The sequence below is a fragment of the Culicoides brevitarsis genome, chromosome 1, assembly GCF_036172545.1.
Source record: "Culicoides brevitarsis isolate CSIRO-B50_1 chromosome 1, AGI_CSIRO_Cbre_v1, whole genome shotgun sequence".
NCBI classification, from domain to species: domain Eukaryota; kingdom Metazoa; phylum Arthropoda; class Insecta; order Diptera; family Ceratopogonidae; genus Culicoides; species Culicoides brevitarsis.
Genome location: NC_087085.1, coordinates 1,523,709 through 1,548,583, shown reverse-complemented (window position 1 = coordinate 1,548,583; position 24,875 = coordinate 1,523,709). Strand labels below are relative to the sequence as shown.

At 25.2% G+C, this 24,875-nt stretch overlaps 1 protein-coding gene across 1 annotated transcript in view; it reads left to right on the top strand.

Moving 5' to 3' along the window:
- The first annotated feature begins 147 nt into the window (after positions 1–147).
- Positions 148–24,875, top strand: part of LOC134827922 (serine/threonine-protein kinase Genghis Khan) — a 57,155-nt gene continuing 32,427 nt past the window's right edge. Inside the window, 9 exon segments of the mRNA XM_063840812.1 lie at positions 148–283; positions 4,571–4,819; positions 4,879–5,097; positions 6,338–7,359; positions 7,361–8,002; positions 8,754–9,375; positions 9,435–9,606; positions 10,243–10,349; positions 20,998–21,048. Coding sequence (XP_063696882.1) covers positions 4,789–4,819; positions 4,879–5,097; positions 6,338–7,359; positions 7,361–8,002; positions 8,754–9,375; positions 9,435–9,606; positions 10,243–10,349; positions 20,998–21,048 — 2,866 coding nt within the window. The 5' untranslated portion in view covers positions 148–283; positions 4,571–4,788.

The window sequence follows — 24,875 nt, the reverse complement described above, 5'->3', positions numbered from 1 at the left end:
ATTCCCTCATAGTCACTATGGATTTCCTCTGCAATTCGTCACGAGCCTCTCGTAATATAACAGTATCACTTTCAGCCGACTCACTTACGCAAATACTTGGCAACCCAGCAATCAAATACTCAGCAACTGTCAAAAATCCCTTCGTCAATAACCAATATAGATAGAGTCGCGAATAAATAGTTAAAATCTCTTTTTTACCGAACAAATTTCCATGAAAAGTGCGTAGTAATCGACGTTTTCCATCGTAGTGCCGTGATATTCGAAGAAAAACTTTAGCAAAATGGTGAGAATCGTGCCAAAATCCGTCTTTTCCATCGCTATCATAGACGACTCGACTCTCTACGAGTATCAATAAAGTGAATAGAACGGAAAATTCTTTCGTTTTTCCTCATTTCTTGCAAAAATCTTTCGCAGCCAACACTTTCGTGACCTGAAAATGTCTCCGAATCATGCGAAAAAGTGAAAAATGTGTAAAAATTGAGCAATTTTGAGCCTTTTTCCTGAAAAAAAAGTTACGTCGTACAAAAGAATCTAATTTTTGCTTGTGCCATACGTCGTGTATCGATGCTGAAAGGCCCACACGAAGAAAAAAAATCTATGGTGGATAAAAAAATTATGAATAAATGTGAATGTGAATGAAAATAACAACAACAATAAGAATCGGAAGGAAGGGAATATCATAAAAAGTATGTGATATCCATAATAATTGAAAAAGAGACACTTGATTGTCTTGTGCCTCGCTGCTACCTTCTCGTATATGTGCATCAAGTGATAATATGCTAATAAGCATTGTTCTAAATAATTTTAAAAAAGTTGTCTATTTCCTTATTTAAAAAATCGCTTTGTATTGAATTGCTTTAGACAGGTAGAGCTAAAATGATATTTTTTCTGCACTAATACCATATTTGACTTCTTGACCTCTTACTTTTCCATTTTTAAAACAAAATTATTGTTTGGTTTCGTTCTGCTGTGTAAATATCTCGCTCCGATCGTGTATCGATGTCGGGAATATCCAAAAAAAATAATAATTGAGAAATTGACTTTGCTCGGAGGCCATCCATGTACCTAACTAACTAGCTAAATAGACATAAAATAAAATATTTATAAAAAATAGAGAAAATTTTGTGTGTGCCAAAAATAATATTAAGTACGGGACGAGACGACGACGACGAGTTCTGTCTCATTAAACGAATATTTAAAGTGTGTTTCATCTCTAAAAATTCTCGATTTTTTTTCATTCATTCATCGAAGACTTTTCTCATAATGACTCGATTCTGTCAAAAAAATAAAGTAAAGGGCCAAGGACAAAAGACCATGAGAATATTCGTGGATGATCGTGCAAAAAAAAAAATTCGACTTTAGGCTGATGCGATGAGTGAAAATATTTTTCATATTTTTTATTTTAATTTTTTTTTAAATAAATTTTTTTTTTAAATAATTTTTATGATAAAAAATTTTATGACAATTTACTTTAAAATTTAATTTTTTTTTGCTCATAAATCATAAAATTTAAAAAAATAAACTATAAAAAATTATTGAAATTTGTAAATCGCTTCAACCGCTTAAAAATTTTAAAACTTTTTTTTATTTAAAGAAATTCAAAAAATTTTTTTTATTTTTTTTATTTTTTTAATGAATTTTTATTTAAAAAACAATATAAAGATTTTTTTTTTAAATTTTTTTTTAACTTAAAGTTAAAACTCGATTTTTATTAAAATAAATTATACAAAAAATAATTGAAATTTGAAAATCGCTTCTTGCTAATTCATATTTTTAAAAAAAATTAAATTTGTCGAAAAAAATTTTTTTTCATTGAAAATTATAAAAATTTTAACTTTTAGATTAAATTTTTCTTCTAAAATTCTCTTAAAATTAAATTTTTTATTAAGTTTTTCAATTTTCAGTCAATTTTGATTAAAAATTCGTAAATGTCAATTCAAAAAATGACCGTTAAAAATTTGAAAATTATTTTTTCTAATTCAAACTTTCAAAAATTTTATAGAAAATTATTTTTTTTATCGAAAAAAGTAAAAAAAATTTTCGTTCATCGCTTCCGCCTAACTTGACTTGGATTTGCATAGATGATCAGATAGCGCAACAATAATGAGTACACAACACATTTTACTGTCAATATAGATGAAAATAACAACAGAAACGAACAAAAAAAAAATCGCCAATGTACTTTTTCATATTATTTGTGTTTTGCGGGTGTGTACGAACGACCCATGCTAATATTTGCATTCCAATTGCACGAATTGATTTATAAACATCACACATTCGTTCATGCCGCTCGCTACGAAAAAAAATAAATAAAAACAACAAGAGATCCGCGGCGAGAGAGAGCAGAAAGATTCGAGAGAAAAGAAAGAAAAAAAGTTTTATTTTCAAATTTTATTGAAGTAGTACAACACATTCGCGCACTTGTGATCTACTATTCGAGAGAGATTTGCATATGAACATGTACTTTACTTCACTTAACTTTTATTCCGGTCGACGTTTGGGAAAATTGAAACCGGTTTGGCGACTCGGAAATTTTTGAAACTTCAATTCTAGAGCATTAGATTGACCTTCGAAAATATCACCTTCTAAGCGAGACTTGAACAACGTTACAGTCGAAAAGTAAAAGTATTTACGAGTTTTGTAAAAATTTGTGTCTTTCGATCGATTGTGTGACTCATCAATGACATGCTGACGAGATTTAACTCATTTTTCAGCTATTGTTTCGCTGAAATGTAAGAGGTTTTTGGTACTCGAGAGACTTTTGATTGTTTGATTTCATCATTCTTTAGTCAAAAATGTTTCGTTGGATTCCAGTTTGATTAAATTTTAACAAAATATTCAAAGAAGTTTTTAATTTTTTGTTAAAAAATGAAACTAAAACTTAAAAAAATTGTAATTTGAGTAATTTTTCGACATTTAATAACCAATTTTTTTTTAAAGATGCAAAAATTTTTTGAAAAATTTAAAAAAATTTTAATTTTCTTAAATAATTTTTAATGTTTTCATTAAATATAAAAATTTAAATTAATTAAATTTTACAATCAAAATTAATATTAAAAAATTAAAAGCAAAGAATTCTAAATAAAATCTAATAATGTGTTACATTTTTTTTAAATTCGTAAAAAAATTAAAATAAATTAAAAAAAAAATATCAAAATTTAAATTATTTTTTTTTAAATAAAAATTAATATTTTAATAAATTAAAAGAAAAAATTCGAAAAGTGTCTAAAAATTAAAAAAAATAAAATTATTTCTTTTTATAAAATTTATAAAAAATTTGGAGGTCGAAAAAAATAAATAAAAATTAAAAAGTGAAAAATAATAAATAAATAAAAAATTAAAAAAATAAAAAAAAAAAAATAAAATTAAATTAAAAAAATACTAAAAATTACAAATTTAATTGTTTTTGCTAAAAACAGTTCATTCAGAAAAATTGATAAAAAATTTTAAAATGTGAAAAAATATACAAATTTATTGTTTGAAGACAAAAGTTAAAGGAATTCATAAAATAAGTGAAAAACTAATTTTCCGTCAGTTGTTTAAATTTCCAGACATGAAATTCACTCATTTACGAAATTAAATCAGTGACAGCCGGCACATTATTCCAAATTTCCCACACTACTTTGCACTTGAAATTCACTTTTTTTCCTAAATTCTGCCAAATTCAGCAAGCAACTCATATCTAAACAGCCGAAAAAGTAAACTTGAGCAATAATAAATCGAAAGCAAATACAAACGCAAACACACAAAGTGCAAATTTATCGGTTAAATATACATAAAAAGCTAATAAAACGCGTTCATCGAGAGAGATACAAATGTATAAAAATTGTCAAAACAAAGAAAATTTATTTGTATTTTTGGGCATCGTCGTATCGTCTTCGAAGAGTTTTCGTGTGCCATCGAGTCGTGTGCAATATATAATGATTTGTTGATGGAAATTCTGTTCAGTTGTACGACATTGTCGGTCGCCGCATGCGAAAAATCGATACTTTTTACTACAACCGCCGTACGACGAAAGGGAAATTCTCGACACACACCGGCAAAATTTCTGTGTGTGTGCGAGAGAAATGTTGCGTTTCGTTCATGAAAAATGTCAGAGCCGTCTTCCGCTTTTCCTCGAGTTGCGATAAAATTACTTTAAGAGATGATGGTAAGACATTTATCACGAAACCAGACAACAATTAGTCATTCATGTGTCTGTTTGCCATCAAAAACGAAGGAAAAAGACGAAAAAAAAGGGAATCGATCCCCAAAAATAATTTGCGAAAAATGTCGAAGGGGAGATTTTTGCCAAAAAAAAAACTAATTTTTATGAGTGAGACACGAGACGAAGCCGTCTACATCCCTTCATTCTCGTGTATTTGTGTGTGACCGCATTTGTGTTGAACTCTAATGGTTACGAAAAAAAACTTCTGTTTTCCTTTGTCGACCACCGACGTGTGTCATCGAGTCAGAAAAACTTTAAATCTCGTGTTTTGAGGTGTCAACCGAACAAATTTAATCGATTTTTTCGCGAGTAATTGCTCTTATCAAGTCTCTAACCTCGTTTCTTTTGTTTTTTTTTTCACAGCGATTCAAGTAGTTTGACGACGATTCACAACACACGGCGCACTATCGACAAATAATTTTGCGTGCTCGTCGGTGTGCATGTCTTTCTCACGCAGAAAACAAGGAAAAAAGCAAAGAAGAAGTAGTAAACAAGACGTAAAAAAACTCACATCAGCATCAAAAAATAAAATCAACAGAGGAAAATTCGAAAAAGTTGCCTAACGAGACATAGTGAACAACATGACTGAGTCACAACTTACGAGCATGTCGGGTGAGTAAATTATTTTTTCTCGCAATTTGTTTATTTTTAATGAAAATATTTTTTTTTAGTCATCACTATGTCTGGAGCGAATCGCCTACGACAATTAGACTCGTTGATGGTCGATAACGGCACGCCTTTGGCTCACCTCACAAAGTTGACGGAATTACTGCCATCCGGGAAATTCTTGTCGATTGAAACGTTGCTCGATTGTTTGATGGTTCTCTATGACGAGTGTTGCAATTCGTCGCTAAGGAGGGAGAAAACTGTCTCAGATTTCATTGAATTAAGTAAGATTTTGTGAGAGGTTTTTATCGCATTTCAAAGATTTTTTGAATATGAGTCAAATTTTTGGGAAGAAAAATCGTGAGAATTCGGAAAATTAAAAAAAAAATTATTAAAAGTTTTGATGTTCAATTAAATAAAAAAAATTTAGACATTTTTTTTTAAATTCTGAAAAAATGTGAAAAAGCGAAAAAATTTAAAAAAATGCATCAAATTTTAAATTTTTATGAGCAAAAATTTGATAATAATTTTTTTTTTTTGAATTAAAAGAATTAAGAAAAAAATTGAAAAAAAATATAAACAATTTAAAAATATTGAAAAAAGTAGATTTTTTTGTGAAAATTATGAAATTATTTAAAAGATTTTTTATTAATTACTCAAGTTCAAGAAATTATAAAAAATTAAACAAAATCAAATTAAACAAATCAAATACGAGATTCTTAAAAATTTTCGTGAATTTGTTAAAATAATTGAAAAATGCAAAAAAAAAAAAAATCATTAAAAATTCAGAAAAAAAATAAGTTATCGAAGGGATAGCAAAAATATTAAAAAAATTTAACACAGTAAAAAAATTAGAAAAAAAAAATTAATTTAAAAAAAAATTAATTAGCAAAATTAAAAAAAAATAACTATAATATGAGGAAAATTTAAAAAAAATAATATTAAGCTATATTGAATTTTTTTAAAGGAGAATCTTAAAAAATATCTCACTTTCCTTTAAAAAAAAAATCAATATGTTTTATTTTTTTACCCCTTAAATCATTTTCGAATATTTATAATTATTTTTTTATACTTTTTAATTAATTTTTTTTTTATTAATTAAATTATTAAGTATTTATGTTTAAATTAATTTTTTTTTCTAATTTTTTTTAATCTTTCATTTAATTTTTTTACTTTTAAAAGTTAAATTTTTTAATTGTTTAATTTGTTCAGTTAATTGTTAAACTCTGACAGTTTAACATTTAACTACTATAGTTTAACTGTTAAACTGTCAGAGTTTAACAATTAACTGAACAAATTAAACAATTAACTGACCAAATTTAACTTTTAAACCGTACGAATTTAAATTTTTTTTCCGTGTTAATATTGTCAAAATTTTTAAATGTTCGTTCGAACGTAATTTGAAATTTTTTTATAATAATGATAAAAAATTTCTCAAAAAAAATTTTGAAATGCGATAAATTTCTTCTTTTTAATTTTTTATAACTTCTAAAATTAATAATTTTAATTTTTCTTTCATTTTAGTAAAAAACATCGTCATCACAGTAAAACAATTGCGCCTCACACGCGATGACTTCGAAGTGTTAAAAGTAATAGGACGCGGCGCGTTCGGCGAAGTATGCGTCGTACGCATGAACAACACGAACCAAGTATTTGCCATGAAAATCCTCAACAAATGGGAGATGTTAAAGCGCGCCGAAACCGCCTGTTTTCGCGAAGAACGTGACGTTCTCGTGTTCGGCGATCGTCGATGGATCACAAATCTCCATTTTGCCTTTCAAGACGACACGAACCTGTATTTAGTGATGGATTACTATTGCGGCGGCGATTTATTGACGCTCCTGAGCAAATTCGAGGATCGCCTGCCCGAAGACATGGCTCGCTTTTACATTGCCGAAATGGTTTTGGCTATCGACAGTATTCATCAGTTGCGTTATGTGCATCGCGATATAAAACCGGATAACATTGTGCTCGATGCAAGTGGGCATATTCGATTAGCTGACTTTGGATCGTGTTTAAAGCTCGGTCCGCATGGAATGGTTCAGTCGAATGTCGCTGTAGGCACGCCAGATTACATTTCACCCGAGATTTTAAGGGCAATGGAAGACGGGCAAGGGAAATATGGCCCGGAATGCGATTGGTGGTCCCTTGGCGTGTGCATGTACGAGATGTTGTATGGCGAAACGCCCTTTTATGCAGAAAGTTTGGTCGAAACATACGGAAAAATTATGAATCACAAGAATTCGTTCGATTTTCCGAATGACGATCCCGATTTCACGGTCAGCGATAACGCGAAAGATCTGATAAAACGCCTCATTTGCGCTCCGGAGTTTCGTCTCGGGCAAAATGGCATCCTGGATTTCAAGAAACATCCGTGGTTCGAGGGAATCGATTGGGATACGCTGCGTTTGGGACAAGCGCCATACATACCCGAAGTCTCTAGTCCAACAGATACGTCGAATTTTGACGTAGATGACAACGATATTCGTCTCTCCGACGCCGTACCTCCGATTGCGAACTCAGCATTTACGGGACATCATCTCCCATTTCATCGGTTTCACCTTCACCCAAGGCAGTTGCATGTCAGATTGCGGCAGAATCTTCCGAGAATTCGTCTCGAGCGAAAGTTCTCCCTCGATTTTGAACAACGGAACAAAATCCGCTTCTTCCATCATCAGCGAAGAAAAACGCTTGAGTCCTGATAGCACACGAAAGTTGCAAGAAGAGATAAATATCTTGACAAAAAGAAACTGCGAACTCGAAAATCACATAAAAAGTATTGAAAAAGGCGATGTTCAAAGAGGATTTGGCAGTGACACGATCGACGGGGCAGTTGAAGCGAAAATTCGCGAAATGGAAAAGACAATTCGAATTTTGAAGGCGGAAAAGGAAGATTTGGCAAAGGAAAAGCAAGATGGACTTGAACGTTTGAAGATACAGGAGAAAGAACTCAAAGATGCGATCGCCCAACGAAAATTAGCAATGGATGAATATACCGAGGTTACGGATAAATTGTCGGATTTGCGAACGCAAAAGCAGAAATTGTCACGACAAGTGAGAGATAAGGAGGAAGAACTCGAAATGGCGATGCAAAAAGTTGACACGCTGAGAAATGACATTCGAAAGTACGAGAAATCTCGTAGAGAATTGGAATCTCGTTTGGAGGATGCGTTAACGGAAGCTAATAAGGTAAGAATTTGAAAAAATTTATTTAAAAATTTCATTTAATAAAAAAAAATCATAAAAAAATTTAAATAATTAAATTTAGCTTAAAATTATTTTTTTATTTGATTTTTTAATTATTTAAATTAATTTAATTTTTTTTTTATTTTTAAAACCTTTTTTTTTAAATTAAGAGAAAAATTATTTATTTTTTTTTTATTTTGATTGAAATATTTTTTTCTAAAAAAATTATTTTATTTTTTTTATTTTGATTAAAATATTTTTTATTATTTTAATTTTTTTTTGTTTAAAATTAATTTTTTTAATTTTTTAATTAAAAATTGAAGAAAAATAATTTGTATAAAATTTTGATTTTAATTTAATTTTTTTAATTAAAATTAATATATTTAATGATTTAACTAATTTTATTAAATTTTAATTTATTTGAAATTTTTTTTATTATTTTTTTAATATTCAAAATATTTATTTTTTTTTTCAAAATTTATTTTTAACCATTTTGAATTTAAATTGGAAAAAAAATAATTTTATTTATTTTTTTTTATAATTTTTTTATTAGAATAAATTTTTAAAGTTTAAATTATTTAAATTATAAAATTTATTTTTTTTTTTTAATTTTTATTTTATAAAATTTAATTTCATAAAATTGATTTAAATAATTATTTTATTAATTTAATTTTAATTTTAATAAAAACAAATAATAAAAAAATATTTTTTTAAAAATTAAACAAAAATTAATTCACAAAATTTCTCATTTCAGGAACGCCAAATCCGTGAAAGATCTGAAGAATATTGCCGTCAATTGCAAACTGAAGCCCGTTCTCGCAGCTCATCCGATCTCGGATCATCCCAAAGTCTCGGCATGTCAACTGCAGATTCCTTCCGTCTCGAACTCGAACGTCTCGAGGTCGAATACACCGAAAAACTGAACTCGCAACAATCCCGTTTCAACGTTGAACTTGCCTCCCTGCGTGAACAACTCAACGAAGGCGAGACCCTAAAGGAGCTTTTACAATTAGAACTCGCACAATTACGCGAAAAATTAGATGCTAGTCGCTTGGAGTCGTTCACCGATAACGAGGAAACAATTTTGGAGCTGCGAAAGCGACACGAACGCGAAAAGAAAATGTTGCTCGACGATAATCGCAAGTTAATTAGCGAATTGGAGATGTTGAGCGAAAGTAATCGTCGCATGCAGGCGGAGAAGATGCAAGCTGACAGCGATTACGAAGAGTTGCGCACGAAGCGACAAGCGATTAGTCAATGGGAACGACAAATTCAGGAAATTATTCAATGGGTGTCGGATGAAAAGGATGCTCGTGGCTATTTGCAGGCATTAGCTACGAAAATGACTGAGGAGATTGATTATTTGAAACATTCAGGTAAGGATTTTTTTATGTTTTGAGGAATTTTCATTAAATTTTGGAATTTTTTCTTTTAGGTTCTCTGAATACAAATAATACAGACAAAAATTGGCGCAATCGTCGATCACAAAAACTCGACAAAATGGAGTTGCTCAATTTGCAGAGCTCGTTACAGAGCGAAATTCAAGCCAAAGCTGCTATTTCTGAGGAATTGAGTCGTACTCGTGCTGAGTTGGTCGCGTCACAAAAGTATGTTTTCTTTATTTTAATTTAAAAATTTAATTTAAAATCAATTTTTATTTAATTTATTTTGAAATTTTTTTGATTAAATTTCTAAAAGAAAATAAATTTTCAAAAATTAAAATTTTTAAATGAAAAAATAAAATTTTAAATTAAAATTAATAAAAAAAAAATAATTAAGGAAAAATTCTTATAACATCAATAAATGTAAAAATTAATTAAATTAATTTGATTTATTTTTTTTTTCTTCAAGATAAAATATTTTTTAATGAAATTAGAATAATTTTTCCTTTAATAATTTATTTTTTTTTAATAAAATAATTAAATAATTAAAAAAAAATTTATTGTTCTCAATTTAAAATTTAATTTTTTAAATTAATTTTTATTTTTTCATTTAAAAATTTAATTTTGTTTAATTAAAATCATTTGATAGTTTAATTATTTAACTTAATTTGAATTATTTTTTTAAATTTTTTTTTTTTATTTAAATTTATGTTATATAATTTTTAAAATTAAATTTGTTTTTTAAAATTAAGTAAAAATATTTTTTTTAAATAATTATTTTTAATTTAAATATTTTTTTAAATTAAATTTAAGTAATTTTATTAAAAAAAAATATTAATAAAATTTTTGATAATTTTTCAGAGACCTTCGTGAAACAAGAGCACGATTCGAATCCATCGGCAGCGACTTGAAACGCAAAGACATGCAAATTAAGGAGTTACAGCAACGTCTTGAGTCAGCAGAAGGATGTAAGTGTCTCTTTTCCATTTTTCATTTATTTTTATTTTCCTCTCAAAATTATCTTTAATTTGCATTCTGTGAACATAAATTTGGTATTGTCAAAATTTTCATTTTTTTCTGTATTATTTCAAAAAAATGCATCACGCATTATGTTAGTGGTAGTTAGATGTAGCTTTTGTTCTTAAAATGGTGGGTGGGATAACACAAAAATACACTTTATTCATCAGAAATCTCTCAAGTCACGGTGAAGGGAAACAAAAAAATTAAAAAAAACGTTTTGTCCGAAAAACTGAATTTTTCACGTCACACAAAACAAAAATTGTACATAAAATGTGCTTTTAGTTCATGTTCGTTTGTCATCTGTTGTGTCGTTGTCGTTTGTCTGAAACCCCGAATTAAAATATAAAAAATCAGTTTTGCCAAAATTTACAAGAGATCTAATAAAAAAAATGTACAAGCGCACCAACAAGCAAACAAAAAACACACACCCACAAACACACAGCAAGTCAGGACGACAATAAAATATATTAAGAAAGATAAATTTTTATTACACACTGTCTGCAAAAATTTATTCCAGTTGTTGCATTTTAAGAATATTTTTGGCGGCGGACAAAGCAAAACTTCGTTTTATGCAAAAATTTGTTTTGTGCCTACGAAGCGTTTGCGGAACGACTTCCTTGAAACTGTCATGAGAATAATTTGTCTTGTCAATGTTTTAAAAAAACTTTTCACGTGTGTGTTTTATTTTTTCCAACAAACACAAAATATGAATATTGATTTCATGGTCAGAAAGATTTTTCCATGCAACTCATGTAATAAATCTTTTTTTGTTTTGGTTTCATAAAAACCGACACGATTTATTTTGTTGAAAAAAAAATTTTTTTTATACGCGTGGAAACGCCTGGTTTAATTTTTTTATTATTAAAAAATATTTATTTTTTTTAAATAAAATTTACAATTTTTTATTAAGTTTAATTTAATTTTTTTTATTTAATTGATCATTCATATAAATTTAAAAAAATAAATAAAAAAATTAATTTGTTAATTTTCTTAAATTTATTAAAAATTTCAACTGTTTTTTATTGAATAAAATTCAATTTCTATTTATTTTTTATTTATTTTAATTTTTAAAATTTTTTTAAAAAATAAATTTAAATAAAAAATTAAAATTAAAAATAAAATTAATTAAAAGAAATATTTTTTTAAAAAGTAAAAAAAAGTTTTACAAAAAAAATAATGAATTTACAATTTTTTTTTTATTTTTATAAATTAAAATTTTTTTAATTAATTTTTTTTTTAAATTCAATTAATCGTTCAAAAAAATTAAAAAAAAAAAATTAATAAAAAATAATTTATTAATTTCTTTAAATTTATGAAAATTTTAAAAAATTTTATTCAAAAATAAATTAAAATTTTATTTTAAAAAATTTCTGAAGAAATTAATTAAAATATTTTTAATTAAAAAAAATATAATTTAAAAAAATAAAAAATAATTTTTAAAAAAATTAAAAAAAAAATAAAAAAAATAAGAAAACGCCTGATATTTCGTAAAATGCGACACAATTCGACCCTCAGATCCCCAATTTAAAAAATTTAACATGCGATACTTGATTTTTTTTTACCAAAAAGAAAAAGTTAGGAAAGATCAGAAGAAGAATTTTTGGGATAAAAAAAATGTTTTTTATTAAAAAGAAAAATATTTTTTAACATAGTTTTCCCTTTTTTCGTATTTTTCTTTATAAACCGTAAAAATCGTTTAACCAAAAAACGCACAAAAAACCCCGCACAGTGTTGATGAGAACGGCAACCGCATCATCGTCTGTCCTCGGTTTATCGTCGCAACCGCAACAACTGCATCCCGAACTGAGTCACATGTCTTCCTCGCCAGCTACCGCTGCATATTTGCTCCAGCATCAACACAGCTTGGATGCAAAAATGCCTTCGTCCCTGCTGGATGCCAATTTTCATCATTCGCGCAAGCACAGTCTCAATCAAGGCAGATACCACAACAAAAAAATGAGCAAAGACTTCGGGCGCAAACGAACGGCGGAATATGACGAGAAATTTGTCGCCGAAATGAGCGTCAATGAGAAAGATCTCGACGAGGCAACGACGACTCCCGTGGATGCGACGGAAGACGATAACAGCGCAAAATTCGAAGCAAATCTCAGTTGCGAACTCACGGAATTCGAAAAGCAAATTTTGTCGAAATATTTGACGGAATATTCGGATTCGGCGACGGAAAATGAGGATCTTGTGACGAAATGCGACGAGGAAATCACCCATGACGACGTCTTTGTGGTGCCGACGACCGTTGCAGCGCTCGAGAACAGCAACCAAAGCATGTCGGACGAATGCGCGAGTAGCAGCTTGAACAGCGACGAGTTGCTGCACGACGAAGCCGAGCTCCAACAGTTTGCCAAAGAATATCAAATCGGTACTGATAATAATAATGAGTTCAATAATACGTGCTTGAGTGCCTCTGAATCATCATTTTCACCATCATCTCATCCATCTCATGATCAATCATCCTCCCCATCGACCGATGAAGACATAAACAATAACAATCGGTACAAAGACAGAACGAGCACTAAAAAGACGACCAAAGGCTCAAATTACTCGAGACAAAGAGTTCTTTCCTTGCGAAATAATTATCCGATTTGGATTGGCATTACATCCTGCGTTTGGGGATTAATTATTTATCTGATGAAGTCTTACACATAACACAAGACAAGAGACATGATTAATTGATTCTCTCTCTCTCTTCGCCGCCGCCTATTTATAGAATTCTGTCAAACTTTAGTCCATAATAATAATAATAGAATAATAATTGCGTTTAATTGAGTGAGTTGCGAACTAAGTACAGACACACACAGCTTCTCCCACTCTCTTTCTCTAATAAATGCTGTAATGCTATCGAAAGCGCATTAGGCCAAAGAAACTTTCATTTTTCCTTTCATGAAATTAATTTTTATTAAAATTTCTTGAAATTTTTTATTTTTCACACATTAAAAAAATTATTTATTTTGTCAAAAAACTAAAATTATTATTGTCAGTTTAAAAAAAATGTTCAAAATAATTAATTTAAAATTTTATTATTTTTATTAATTAATTTTTATTTTTAAATTAAAAATTCGCAAAAATTAAAATTAATTTATTATTTAAAATTTATTAAATTTTATTTTTTTTAATTTTTTTTTATTTTATTTTAATTTTTTTTTTATTTTATTTTAATTTAGTCATTTTAAAAAATATAATTTTTTAACTTCCTTATATACTTTTTTTTTAAGATTTTTTTTTCATTTAAAAAATTTTTATTTTCTTTAATAATTTATTACATAAGAAAATTTATTAAATTTCAATATTTTAATTTTTAAAATAAAAAAAATATTTTTTGATATCTTTTCAAAACAAATATTTAAATTTGTTGAATAAAAAATTAATTTCAAATAATTATAAAAAGACAATTAAATTTTCTTTAATTTAGTTTTGATTCTAAAAGTAAATGATTAAAAAATTACTGAAATTGAATTAAAAATAATTTATTTTTTCTAAAATTATTCGAAATTTTTTAAATTTTATTTTAAATTTTTATTCAATAAATTTAAATATTTTATTTCAGATAAAAATTAAAAATTATTTTTTTGAAATATTAATTAATTTAAAATTTAAAGAAAATTTTAAAAAATCACTCACAAAACAATTTTTTTTATTAAAATTATTCGAAAATTATTAATTATTTTTTTTAATAATATTTTAATTTTTGACAATATATTAAAAGCTCAAATTCAACAAAAATTAAGCTTTTACGATATTTTTTTTTTTACATAAATATGAAAAAAAATTTTTTTTTCAAAAAAAAAAAAAATATATAACTAATGTTTGACGTTTAAAAATACTTGAACTCTTTACTTTTTCAAACATTTTTATGAAAACATTGCCTCTTTCTTAAAAAAAAATATTTCCTTTTATTTCAAGATTTTTCCATTTCCTTCTTAAAAATCAATTAAACACTTCAAGAAAATTACTTTTAACACCTTCAAATAGCGAAAACTAAAAATATTTTCTTCAAAAGAAAACTTTCTTTGGCCTAATGACAGCTTATGATGAGTTTCTTACGTTGTTAGTTGCTAAGTAGTGATTTAAACATATCAATAAATAATTTATTTAATATATTGCAGTCATGAAATATCACAAAATTTCCTCGCCTTTCAAAGCAATTAATTACTATTTTCGGTGACATCCAGCACAAAACTTAAAAAAAAATAATTCGCGAGTAATTAAAGAAAAAGCAGAAAAGAATGCGAGAAAAAAACGGAACCATCATCATGTCATTAATCATTCGTCGTCCCCATAAAACTATGCGCTTGCAAGAAAAATTTAATTATTCATTTAATTTCGTATTAAAAAAAACTGTGTGCAGCAGCGTTAATTTAAGTTTATTTATTTATTTTTATTTTTTCCCACTTCTGACTTTTTTTTTGTCTTCCCCTCTCTCTCTTTTCTTTATTTTTTGTATTTTTATGTTGAAAAAAAAAGAAAAACTCGCAGAAGATTGTCTCCGTCACGACATTGAAGTCATTGAAGTGCAAGGAGTTTACTCGAGTTTTGCATTCGCAAGCTGGGAACCGACCGAACCGTATCCCAAATGCAATAAAATAAAATAAATTCTCGCAACGACGTAAGGATATTGAATTTTTTGGGTCTTTTTATAGCCGCAAGTAATAAAATTAGATTGGTACTAAAAAAAATATACGAACTGTTGCGTTATGAATATCAAGCTCAACTCTCTGTCCTCATAAGTCATACACTAAGTATAAATATCTTGATTATTATTATTATTTTTTTGTATGTCCTTCTTATCTATTTTTGTCGTTCGTTCGTTTCGGCGTTCATTATTGTGGAACGTGTCGTCACTGCGTTAAGTATCTCTGATTTTTTTTTTACAATAATAAAGCAAAAGGATGTTTATTAAGAGGAAAATCTTGTTTTTTATTCTTTCGTTGTCTGGCTAAACGATAATAATCTCTCGTATTTTTTTTTCTCTCTGTTCCTTTCTGTGGTATTTTGTGAGTGCAATATTCTGTCCACATCCACACCCAACACACATAAATACACATTTTTTTCATTCAGGGGGCAAACGTGTGCTTTTTTTGTAAAAATTTCAAGATTTTTTTTAATTATTTTTTTTTTTTCAAATTAAAATTATTTAAATTTAATCAAAAATTATTTTATTATCTTTTTAATTTTTTTATATTTTTTTTTATTAATAATAAATTCGATAAAAATAATAAAAATATTTTTAATTAATTAAAATTATTTTTTTTTAATTAAAAAGTTTAGAAAAAATTTTAATAAAAATATAATTTTTTTAACATAATTAAATATATTTTTAAAAAAATATTTTATTTTATTGCCAATTTATTTAAATAAAAAAATAAAAATTCAAAAAATATTAATTTTATAATTAAATTAAAATAAAAAAATAAAAATCTAATTTTTTATTTTAAATTAAATAAAAATATTATATTTTTAAAAATTTTTTAACAAAATTAACAAAATTTATTTTTTTGAATTTTTAAATTTTTTTTTAAATTTTTATTTTATATGAAATTTTTAATTTTATTACTATTTAATTTTATTACTTTGATTTCATTAACTGATTTTTTTTTCAATAAAAATTTTATTTATTTCACAAATTAAATATTTTTTTAATTTTTTATCAATAAAGTTCAATTTAATTTCCTTTTTTTGTCAATTTGATTAAACATTTAAAAAATAATTTTAATTAATTTTTTTTTCAGTCTTTGAACAATATTTAAAAAAATTGAAATTAAAAAAAAATAATTAAAATTTAAAAGAATAAAATTAAAAATTATCATAAAAAATAAAAATTTTAAAAATAAATAAATTTTGAAAAAAAACAAAAAATTTTAAAAATTGAATTAAAATATTGAATAAATTTTAAATTAAATTTTTGAATTTTAAAAATTTTTTGAAAAATAAAAAAAATTTGAATTTAATCTGAAAAAATTTTTTTTAAAATTTGACTATTTAATTAAACAAAAAATAAAAATAATGATAAAAAAATTTTAACAAAAAAAAAAAAAAAAAAAAATAAAATCACACGTTTGCCCTGTAACATCAGAAAAAAAGTAATATTAATAACGAAGCAAGAAAAAGAAAAGGCATTTAGAGAACATCATCATAAAAATTGTTTGTGGATCATTTCACTTAAATAGACTGTTTATGTCTTTTTTTTCTCTCTGCGTTGCGTTATGTGTTGCTATATGATGTCGCCTCTCTCGCTGTTTCTGATAAATGTTACTATACTAACATGTCCTCGAGTTTTGTGCCTTTTAGCATACGTACATGCACTAATTACCATTTCATTACCAAAAGAAATTCTTTTTTTTTGTCATTATTTCTGATTATTTGTTATTTTTGTTGTTGTTAAATACATGTTGAAGTAAAATTTTTGCTACGAGGGGCGTTTTTGGCCTAAAAAACAAAAAAATCAAAGGAAACTGATGTTTTTTTGTTAAAGCCCCTTTTTGTCGGTAGTAGTTCGGTGTAAGTAAAATTGGAGCAAAATCTCGACTCTCATTTTTTTTTCGACAAATTTATTTATGTTAATTGTGAATTACTGTGATAGCGAATATCTAGTTGGAATAACAATGAAGCAATGTGCTGCCAAGAAAATGTGGGTTAAAGTTGTACGTCTCGCTCTTTGTGTCTTTTATCGTTTTTTCTGTTGCTCTGAGACGTTTTTCCCTTTTTGCAGATGCGAAAAAGAAGAAGATGAAACGCAAAGCGAAGAAGTGCAAAAAGTTCCTTCCCATCTTCCGACTTGACTTTGAGCGAACACTTGCGAGGATCCGCTTTCGGCTCGCGAAAACCGACGATTGTTATGTTAATGCGTGCGATATGTCACTGTCACCGACGGAAAATCGAGTTTTTCCCGACACGCGACACACTTTTATTGATAAAAATGATGAAATGAGATTATTGCGACGCGCGAACGACGTAATTGACGATGAAAAAAGCGATAATGTTATTAATAAAAATGCATCATCATTATCCGCGGTGTCTCCTTTTTCTCCGCATCCTCGTGCTCGATGTCGGGATAATCATGGCTTAGCAACACATCGTCTCTCGGCATCCTCTTCATCATCCATCGTCGTCCTTCTCGCTGCAAAAAACGATATTTGTGTCAATAATGACGATCATAATAACAATAATCTTAGCATTAAAAATAACAACGACGACGACAAAAGTAGTTGTAGTTGTAAAAAGAGACTCGAGACGACGACGACGACGCGCGTCAGCAAGAAAAAAAGGAATAAAAAGAGAAAAAAATGATGACATGCCACGTTTTGATCAATTTTTAAAACGGGAAACGTGGTTCATTGACACAAATTTTGCACTTGAAACGTCTCCGAAGACGATAACCGAAAATACTTTAAATTTATTACGGTCCCATTATCGCATCGCACTCAAAATTCACTGTGTTGACAATTCACCCCTCAAACAACAAAATTACTGCTGTTTACAAATTTTTCGGTCCTCCTCTCTCTCGCCTCAAAATTTATCTCAAAATAATAATCTCTGTACTTTCGATTTTTATGTTTTGGCTAAAAAACGAATTGTTCGGAATCCTTAAAGTTTGTTGTAAAAGTTAAAAGTGGTTTAAACTTTCTCTTATTATTTTTCCTCGCTTTCGTAGTAAGAGCAAAGAAAACAGATTAAAACACTTGTCTCTTGTCTTCTTTTTTTCTCTTTTGATATCTGGTCGTTCGTAGAATTACTAAAAAAAAATAAGAAAAGGAAAATCAAGTTTGACATCAATATTTAAAATGTAATTACATAAAAAAAATTACCTGCAAACCCTTTCATTTCATACACCCAACATTTTTGTACATTATTACATCGCCCATCATTTTCATTAAGATTATTAAAATTATTATTTTAGCATGTCATTTTTATTTTTTTTTTATTAGAAAAAAGAATCAGTACCTTTATCTCATGAAATTATTATTAATTAATTATTATTTTTATTTTTTTTGTGGTTGTACGAAAAAAAAATTATTAAAAAAAGATTTAAAAAAATATTTTGTAAAAAAAAATGAAAAAAAAAATAATTTTTTAATTAAAAATAAATTTATTAATTAATTTTTTGAAAAATAATTAAAATATTAATTAATAATGTTTTAAATAATTATTCATGTGTTTAAAAAATTAATTAATAAGTAATAATAAATAAATATTTTTTTTCAAAAATAAAAACAAAATAATTATTTAAAAAAAAATATTTAATTTATTAATTATTTATTTATTTAAAATATTTTATTTTGTGTAAAAAATAATAAAAATATTTAAAAAAATATTTATTATTTTAATTTATTAAGTATAAATTTTACATTATAGTTTTTATTATAAAATTCTAAAATGAATTATTTGAAAAATGTTATGAAAAAACAAATTAAATAATTTTTCAAACATTTATTTTTGTTATAAAATTAAATGAATTTTCAAATTAAAATTAATTAATCATTTTTTTAATTTTATTTATTTAATTAACTTTAAAATTTATAAAAAATTTTAAAATAAATTAATAATTTTATTAATGGTATTTTTAAACCTATTAATATTTTTTAATATTTATTTTTAAATTTTACTTAAATAAAAAAATAATTAATTAATTCTAATTTGAAAATTCATTAATTTTTTTTTAATATATAATTATTTGTAACATTATTAATTATTATTAAATATTTTAACTATTTTTCAATAAAATAAAAATCAAATAGATAAATTTGATAAAAATTTAATTTAAAAAAATATTTTTTTTAAATATTTATTTTTTAAAATATTTTTTCGAACATCATAAATAATTTTGAAATGAATTTTTGAATTAAATAAAAATTAAGAAAAAAAATTAAAAAATTATTTTTTAATTAAATTATTAAATAAAAAAAAATTAAGTTTTAATTAATAATTAAAAATAATAAAAATTTTTTTATTTTTTTTCGTGCAACCACAAAATAAATAAAAATAACTACAAAAAAATGTTAATATTGTAAATTTATTTCGTCCATTAAAAAAACAAAAATGAACAAAATTGCTCACATTATTGCTCATTATTATCAGCTCAATTTTGATGATCTGTGTATTTATTGTATTAGTTTATAGTTTGTTTTGTTTTATTTTTTTCAAAATTATACGAATATTATTGCGTCAATTAATTCTACGCAAATATTGTTACAAAAAAAAAGAGTAATTAATTAGTGATTTTTTTTTGTTTCGAATATATTTTATTTATATTATAGTAGTAAAAAAAAAATAATTTTGTAGTAGATGAGAGTTAATAACATTAATATTATGAAATAATTTAAATTTATTTTATTGTTGCTGTCAAAACAATAATTATTATTATGTTATACAAAATTGTTATTTAAACGATGATGATGATATATAAATTACTGTATGTTAAATTTTTATTTTTTTTTTTTTTTTTTCCCTCGTCACAAAAAATTTTTCACTTATTTTGCGGTATTTGAGTTGTTTCACTTTTCTCCTCATCACGTTATTCTTATTAATGATATGTGTGTTTTTCTTGCATGTTGATTCTTCTTCAAAAAGTTTGTCTTTTATCGAGAAATCTTCTTTTTGGGGAAAATTAATTATTATTGCCGTAGTTTGTTTGTTTTTGAGACGAGAGTCATCATCATCAAACCTTTTATCCCATAATAAATCCCAAGTTTCTCATTTTCGACGCAAGGACAAACTTGATAACTTTAATAAAACGGACAATTAATAACTTTGTCAACGACAGAAAACCGATTTTACCAATTTTTATCGAAAACCTCGTGTGTGTTCGAGAACTAAAACTATAAATCAGTTAAATCAAATAAAAATTCAATTTCAAAGGCTAACTTGCCCCATTTTCATCGGGATTTGCACATATCGAAGGAAAAATGTATGGAACACACGCATCTCGGATTTAAATTGAAATAGTTTTTGTTCGAAAATAGTTTTCCATCATCTACCTACGTTTGATTTGAATAAAAAGGAAAAAAAATAATAGAAAAAGATTTTCGCTTTTAAAGATTAATGTATTAGAATAAAAAGTGCTTTAGAGCTTAATATTGATTTTATCCTCAATTTTATTCTCAATACAATTTTTTTTGTCGTATAAATTGTTGCGAAAGTAAAAAAAAATATTTTATCGGTTATTTAAGTTTATTTAAATAAAATAAATAAATTCGCAGAGTCGTCTCTTGTGTCATCCGACCACTTAAGGGAAATGATTTACAACAATGCCGAACTTTTTCTAATCTTTGTTTCCTCTTTTTTTGTCGGATTTGATTTCCTCACAATTTTTCTTGTACACAAAAAATAATTTTTCTGTGTGTTTGTGTGTTTTTTTTGATTTGAAAAGTTTTTTTTTAATATTATTAGAATTATTTAGTCGCTTGTTTGTTTTGATTTTTTTCATCACTAAAAAAATAAATAAAAATTTATTTAAATTTGGCAAACTAAAGGATTTACTGAGATTTTTTTTTCTTATCAAAAACTATTTTTTTTTCTTCTTCTACTATTTCCTCATCCTATCGACGATTGAAATAAAAAAAAAAAAAAATAACAAATGTATAGCACGCAGTTCAGGAAAATCGCTCAACGCTTGGCTAACAAAAACATTAAACGGTTCGTTTACTTATTATTACTATTAAACTTTTTTTTCCTGTAGTTTCGTGTAATTTTTATTTTATATGCAGTAGAAGTACATAAAAAATAATAAAATTTTGTACAAATTACAAAATTAGGTTTTAATTTTGGTTTTGGTGCGCTTTTTAATCGATATAATAATAATAATAATCTCTCTTCGAGCCTTCGACAATCGATTGTAAATATTTTTTTTTTTTGGACAAAACACACGCTCAAGTGGGATAAAATGCCATCGTATCACGTAACATTAAAATGCTCCCCGTATTAATTCCCAGACTATGCATTAAATTATTTCGGAAAAATAATTCGTTATCGTGTTCCCACTCACTAGACATGCCATTATTATTTGCCATATAACAACAACAACTCTCTCTCGCTCGTTCACTCGTTCGCAATTCGCATTCATTGTTCATGAGTTTAAAATTAACTTTTCGATTTCATTCTTCATAGAGACATTTGTAGTGCCTTTTATGTATGATAAAATATATAATAATGAAACGTAGAAAATAGAAGAGTGTCTTCCGTTATTTTCTTGTTTTAAGGAAAAGTGAAGGGGATCTAAAAGTTAAAAGAGCTTAAAAAAATAGTTTTAATAGATAAATTTAGTTAAAAATTTTTTTTTCCAATTTTTATTTTTTACTAATTTTCATACAAAAAAAAATTATTTAATTTAAAAATTTTATAAAATATTATTTTAATTATTAGTCGCCATAGATATTAATTTTATGTAAAAAATATCTCAAAATAATTATTTGAATGAAATTTAAAACTGGTCTTTTAAAAATTCTTTAAATTAATATCCAGTTTTAAAAATTTCATTAAAATATTTTTTTTTTAGATATTTTTTACATACAAATTAATAAATTTATATATTTCATAAATTTTTTAAATTTAATTTAAAATTGAGATTTCATGAAAACTTTTGTAATTTAATTAAAATTCAAAAAATATTAAAAAATAATTAATTAATTAAAGTTTTAAAAAAATTTCAAATTAAATTCATTTTATTTTTTTTTGTTTTAAATGAAATTTAACTCTTATGCAAAAAAAAAAAAATAAAATAATGGAGTCAATATTTTTCTTTATTGACATAAATACTGAATAAATTTTTTATTTTATTTTATTGAATAAGAATAAAATTTTATTTAAAATAAAAAAAAAATAAAATCAATTTAATTTTATCTTTTTTTGAATTTCAATTTTTTTTATTTAAAAAATTATAAAAAAATTTAATAATTTTTCAAAAATATTTATTTTATATTCTAATTAATTTTTTTATTTTATTTTATTTATTTTTATTTTAATTATTAATTTTTATATTTACCTATTTAAGATAAAAAAAAACTAAAAAAAAACAAATTAAAATTATTTAAAACTTTTTTAATTTAATTCAATATTTTTTTTTTTAAATAATTTAATCGATTTTTTAAATCCACATTTTTTTATTTTTTAACATAAAAAAACTAAAATATAGGAAATTTTTTTATATGTAAAAATTAATTTAATTCCGTAATTTTTTAAATTAATTTTTTAAAAATAATTTTACAAAAAATAACTTTTAGATCCATCACTGGATGCCAAAGAAAAAAACGGAAGATTATTAGAACAGTGATTTGGAGCAAAAATAATAAAATAAAAAGAAAAGAAATTGAGAGTTAACAAAATTTCCAATCTAATGTCGTGTCCCACTTTTTACATAACGAATTGGAACGAGAAAATTCGTGACCATGTGGGACTATTCATCTTAATTGAAAAGCAATAATTTACTGACGGAAGGAACTGCTGATACACAATTTTAAAGAAAAAGTAAAGGAGCAAAAAAGTGCCATGACGTCGTCGACATTGCAATTGATAGATCTGTTTCTCCGAAATTTTTTATCCTTTCTCTGCCGATTTTTTTCTCAAATTGTTCGAAGATTGATTTATTTAATAATAAGAGAATTGGGATGATGGCGCAAGCAGCAAAAGGCAGCAGAAGCGCACACATGTCGATCGGCAACCAAATGAATTGCTCTATTTAAAATTTTTATTCTTATTTTATTTCATCGACTTTTGTTTTACTATTTTTTTTTTCGTTGAATATATAATAAAATGAAATAAAATCGCAGCGATTCGGTTCTGCTACAATGAAATTATTGCTTTTCAATGTGTGTATTTCTCGTCAATTTTGTATTTTTTTTTATTGCAATCTGTCTGTAGATACTTGCTATGCGGGCTGCTCTAATTTCGTTTGTTTTTTATTTTATTTTACTATTTTTTAATCATCATCCGCAATAAAACTTACTATGGCACTCGTACTCGAGACCTTGACAATTAAACAACAAACGAGGATTTTTTTTGTTTGAATATTTTTGTTGTCAAGGTCAGGTTCAATTGCGTTTTGTTGTACTCTTCTTCACTTTTTTTTCATTTTTCATTATTTCGTTGCCGAAAGATTATCATGTTTCATGCTAAATACAATCGCACCACATTGTCTCGTTTCTTCCTTTTATTCTTTACTTTTTTTTTCGATGTTTTCGAAATGAATTGTTAAGTCCTAACTTTTTTTTCGTCGTCGTGCTGTAATTAAACAACACACACGCTCTGTGGTGCAAGAAAAACCATGTTTTGTGTGTTAACGAGGAGTTGAACATTTTTTGGGGAAAAATTTGTAAGGAGAGCTGCAAAAAATGTTTGACACGTGGTTTGGATTTTTTTTCATTGTTGAATTTTATCAGAAATTAATTATTATTTTTTAATAAAAAAAAAAATATTTTAAAATTCAAGTTAATGAAAAATTGTTTTAATTTTTAAATTATTAAAATAATATATTATAATTAAAAATTATTAATTTTTATAAAAATTTATTTTAATAAAATTAATAATTAAATTAAAAAATTAATTCAAATAAATTTGAATTAAAATATTTATTTTTTAAATACAAAAAAAAATATGAAGTAAGTTTTTTAAATTAAAGTTTTAAAATAAATATAAAACAATTTACATGCTAAAATTAATTTTATTATTTTTTTTTTTAAATAAATGAAAAAAATTTAAAAGTTTTTTAATAAAAAAATAATTCGAATAAATTTTATTCAAATATTTTTTTTTTTAAATATAAAAATTTTTAAAAAAAATTTTTTTTGAAAAAAGATTTAAAAAATTATTAAAAATTTTTATAATAAAAATAAATAAATTTAAACAAAAAAATTTTAATTTTTTTTTAAATGAAACAAAATTTTATATTATTTTGTTTTTTTTTTGTTTGAAATACTCGTAATTAAAAAAATATTTAATAAAAAATAAATAATTTTTGAATTAAAAAAATAAAACAATTAAATTGAATTAAAATAATTTAAATAAACTAATTTTTTATGCAAAAAATTTATGAAAAAAAAAAACTAAATTTCTTAAAAAAAAAAACAATCCAAACACGTGTAAATATTTTTTTTCAATTCTTACCTGATACACGCACGTTTTTTCCTGAATCACAGTAAATAATGGAGCCATCTGGTTACTCAAATTTTCTAAAACAAGAGAAAAAAAAGTTTTTTAACAATCCATTTCAACTTTTGGTCATTCTAATTCTACGCTCATACGGGAACCTTTTTAATCTTTAAACCTCTTCTTGTTCTATATGTTGCTGCTGTTGTTGTATATATGTACATTTATTTATTAAATTCGCAAATTTCGTGTAACATTCGAACACCATGTGTAAAGAATCCCCCTTTTTATCCAACATAATCGTAAATTTCCATCTATGGTACAAGTTGCAAATCCGTTTTATGTATTTTAGTTTTAAAATGACCAAGCAGTGTGTTTTCACA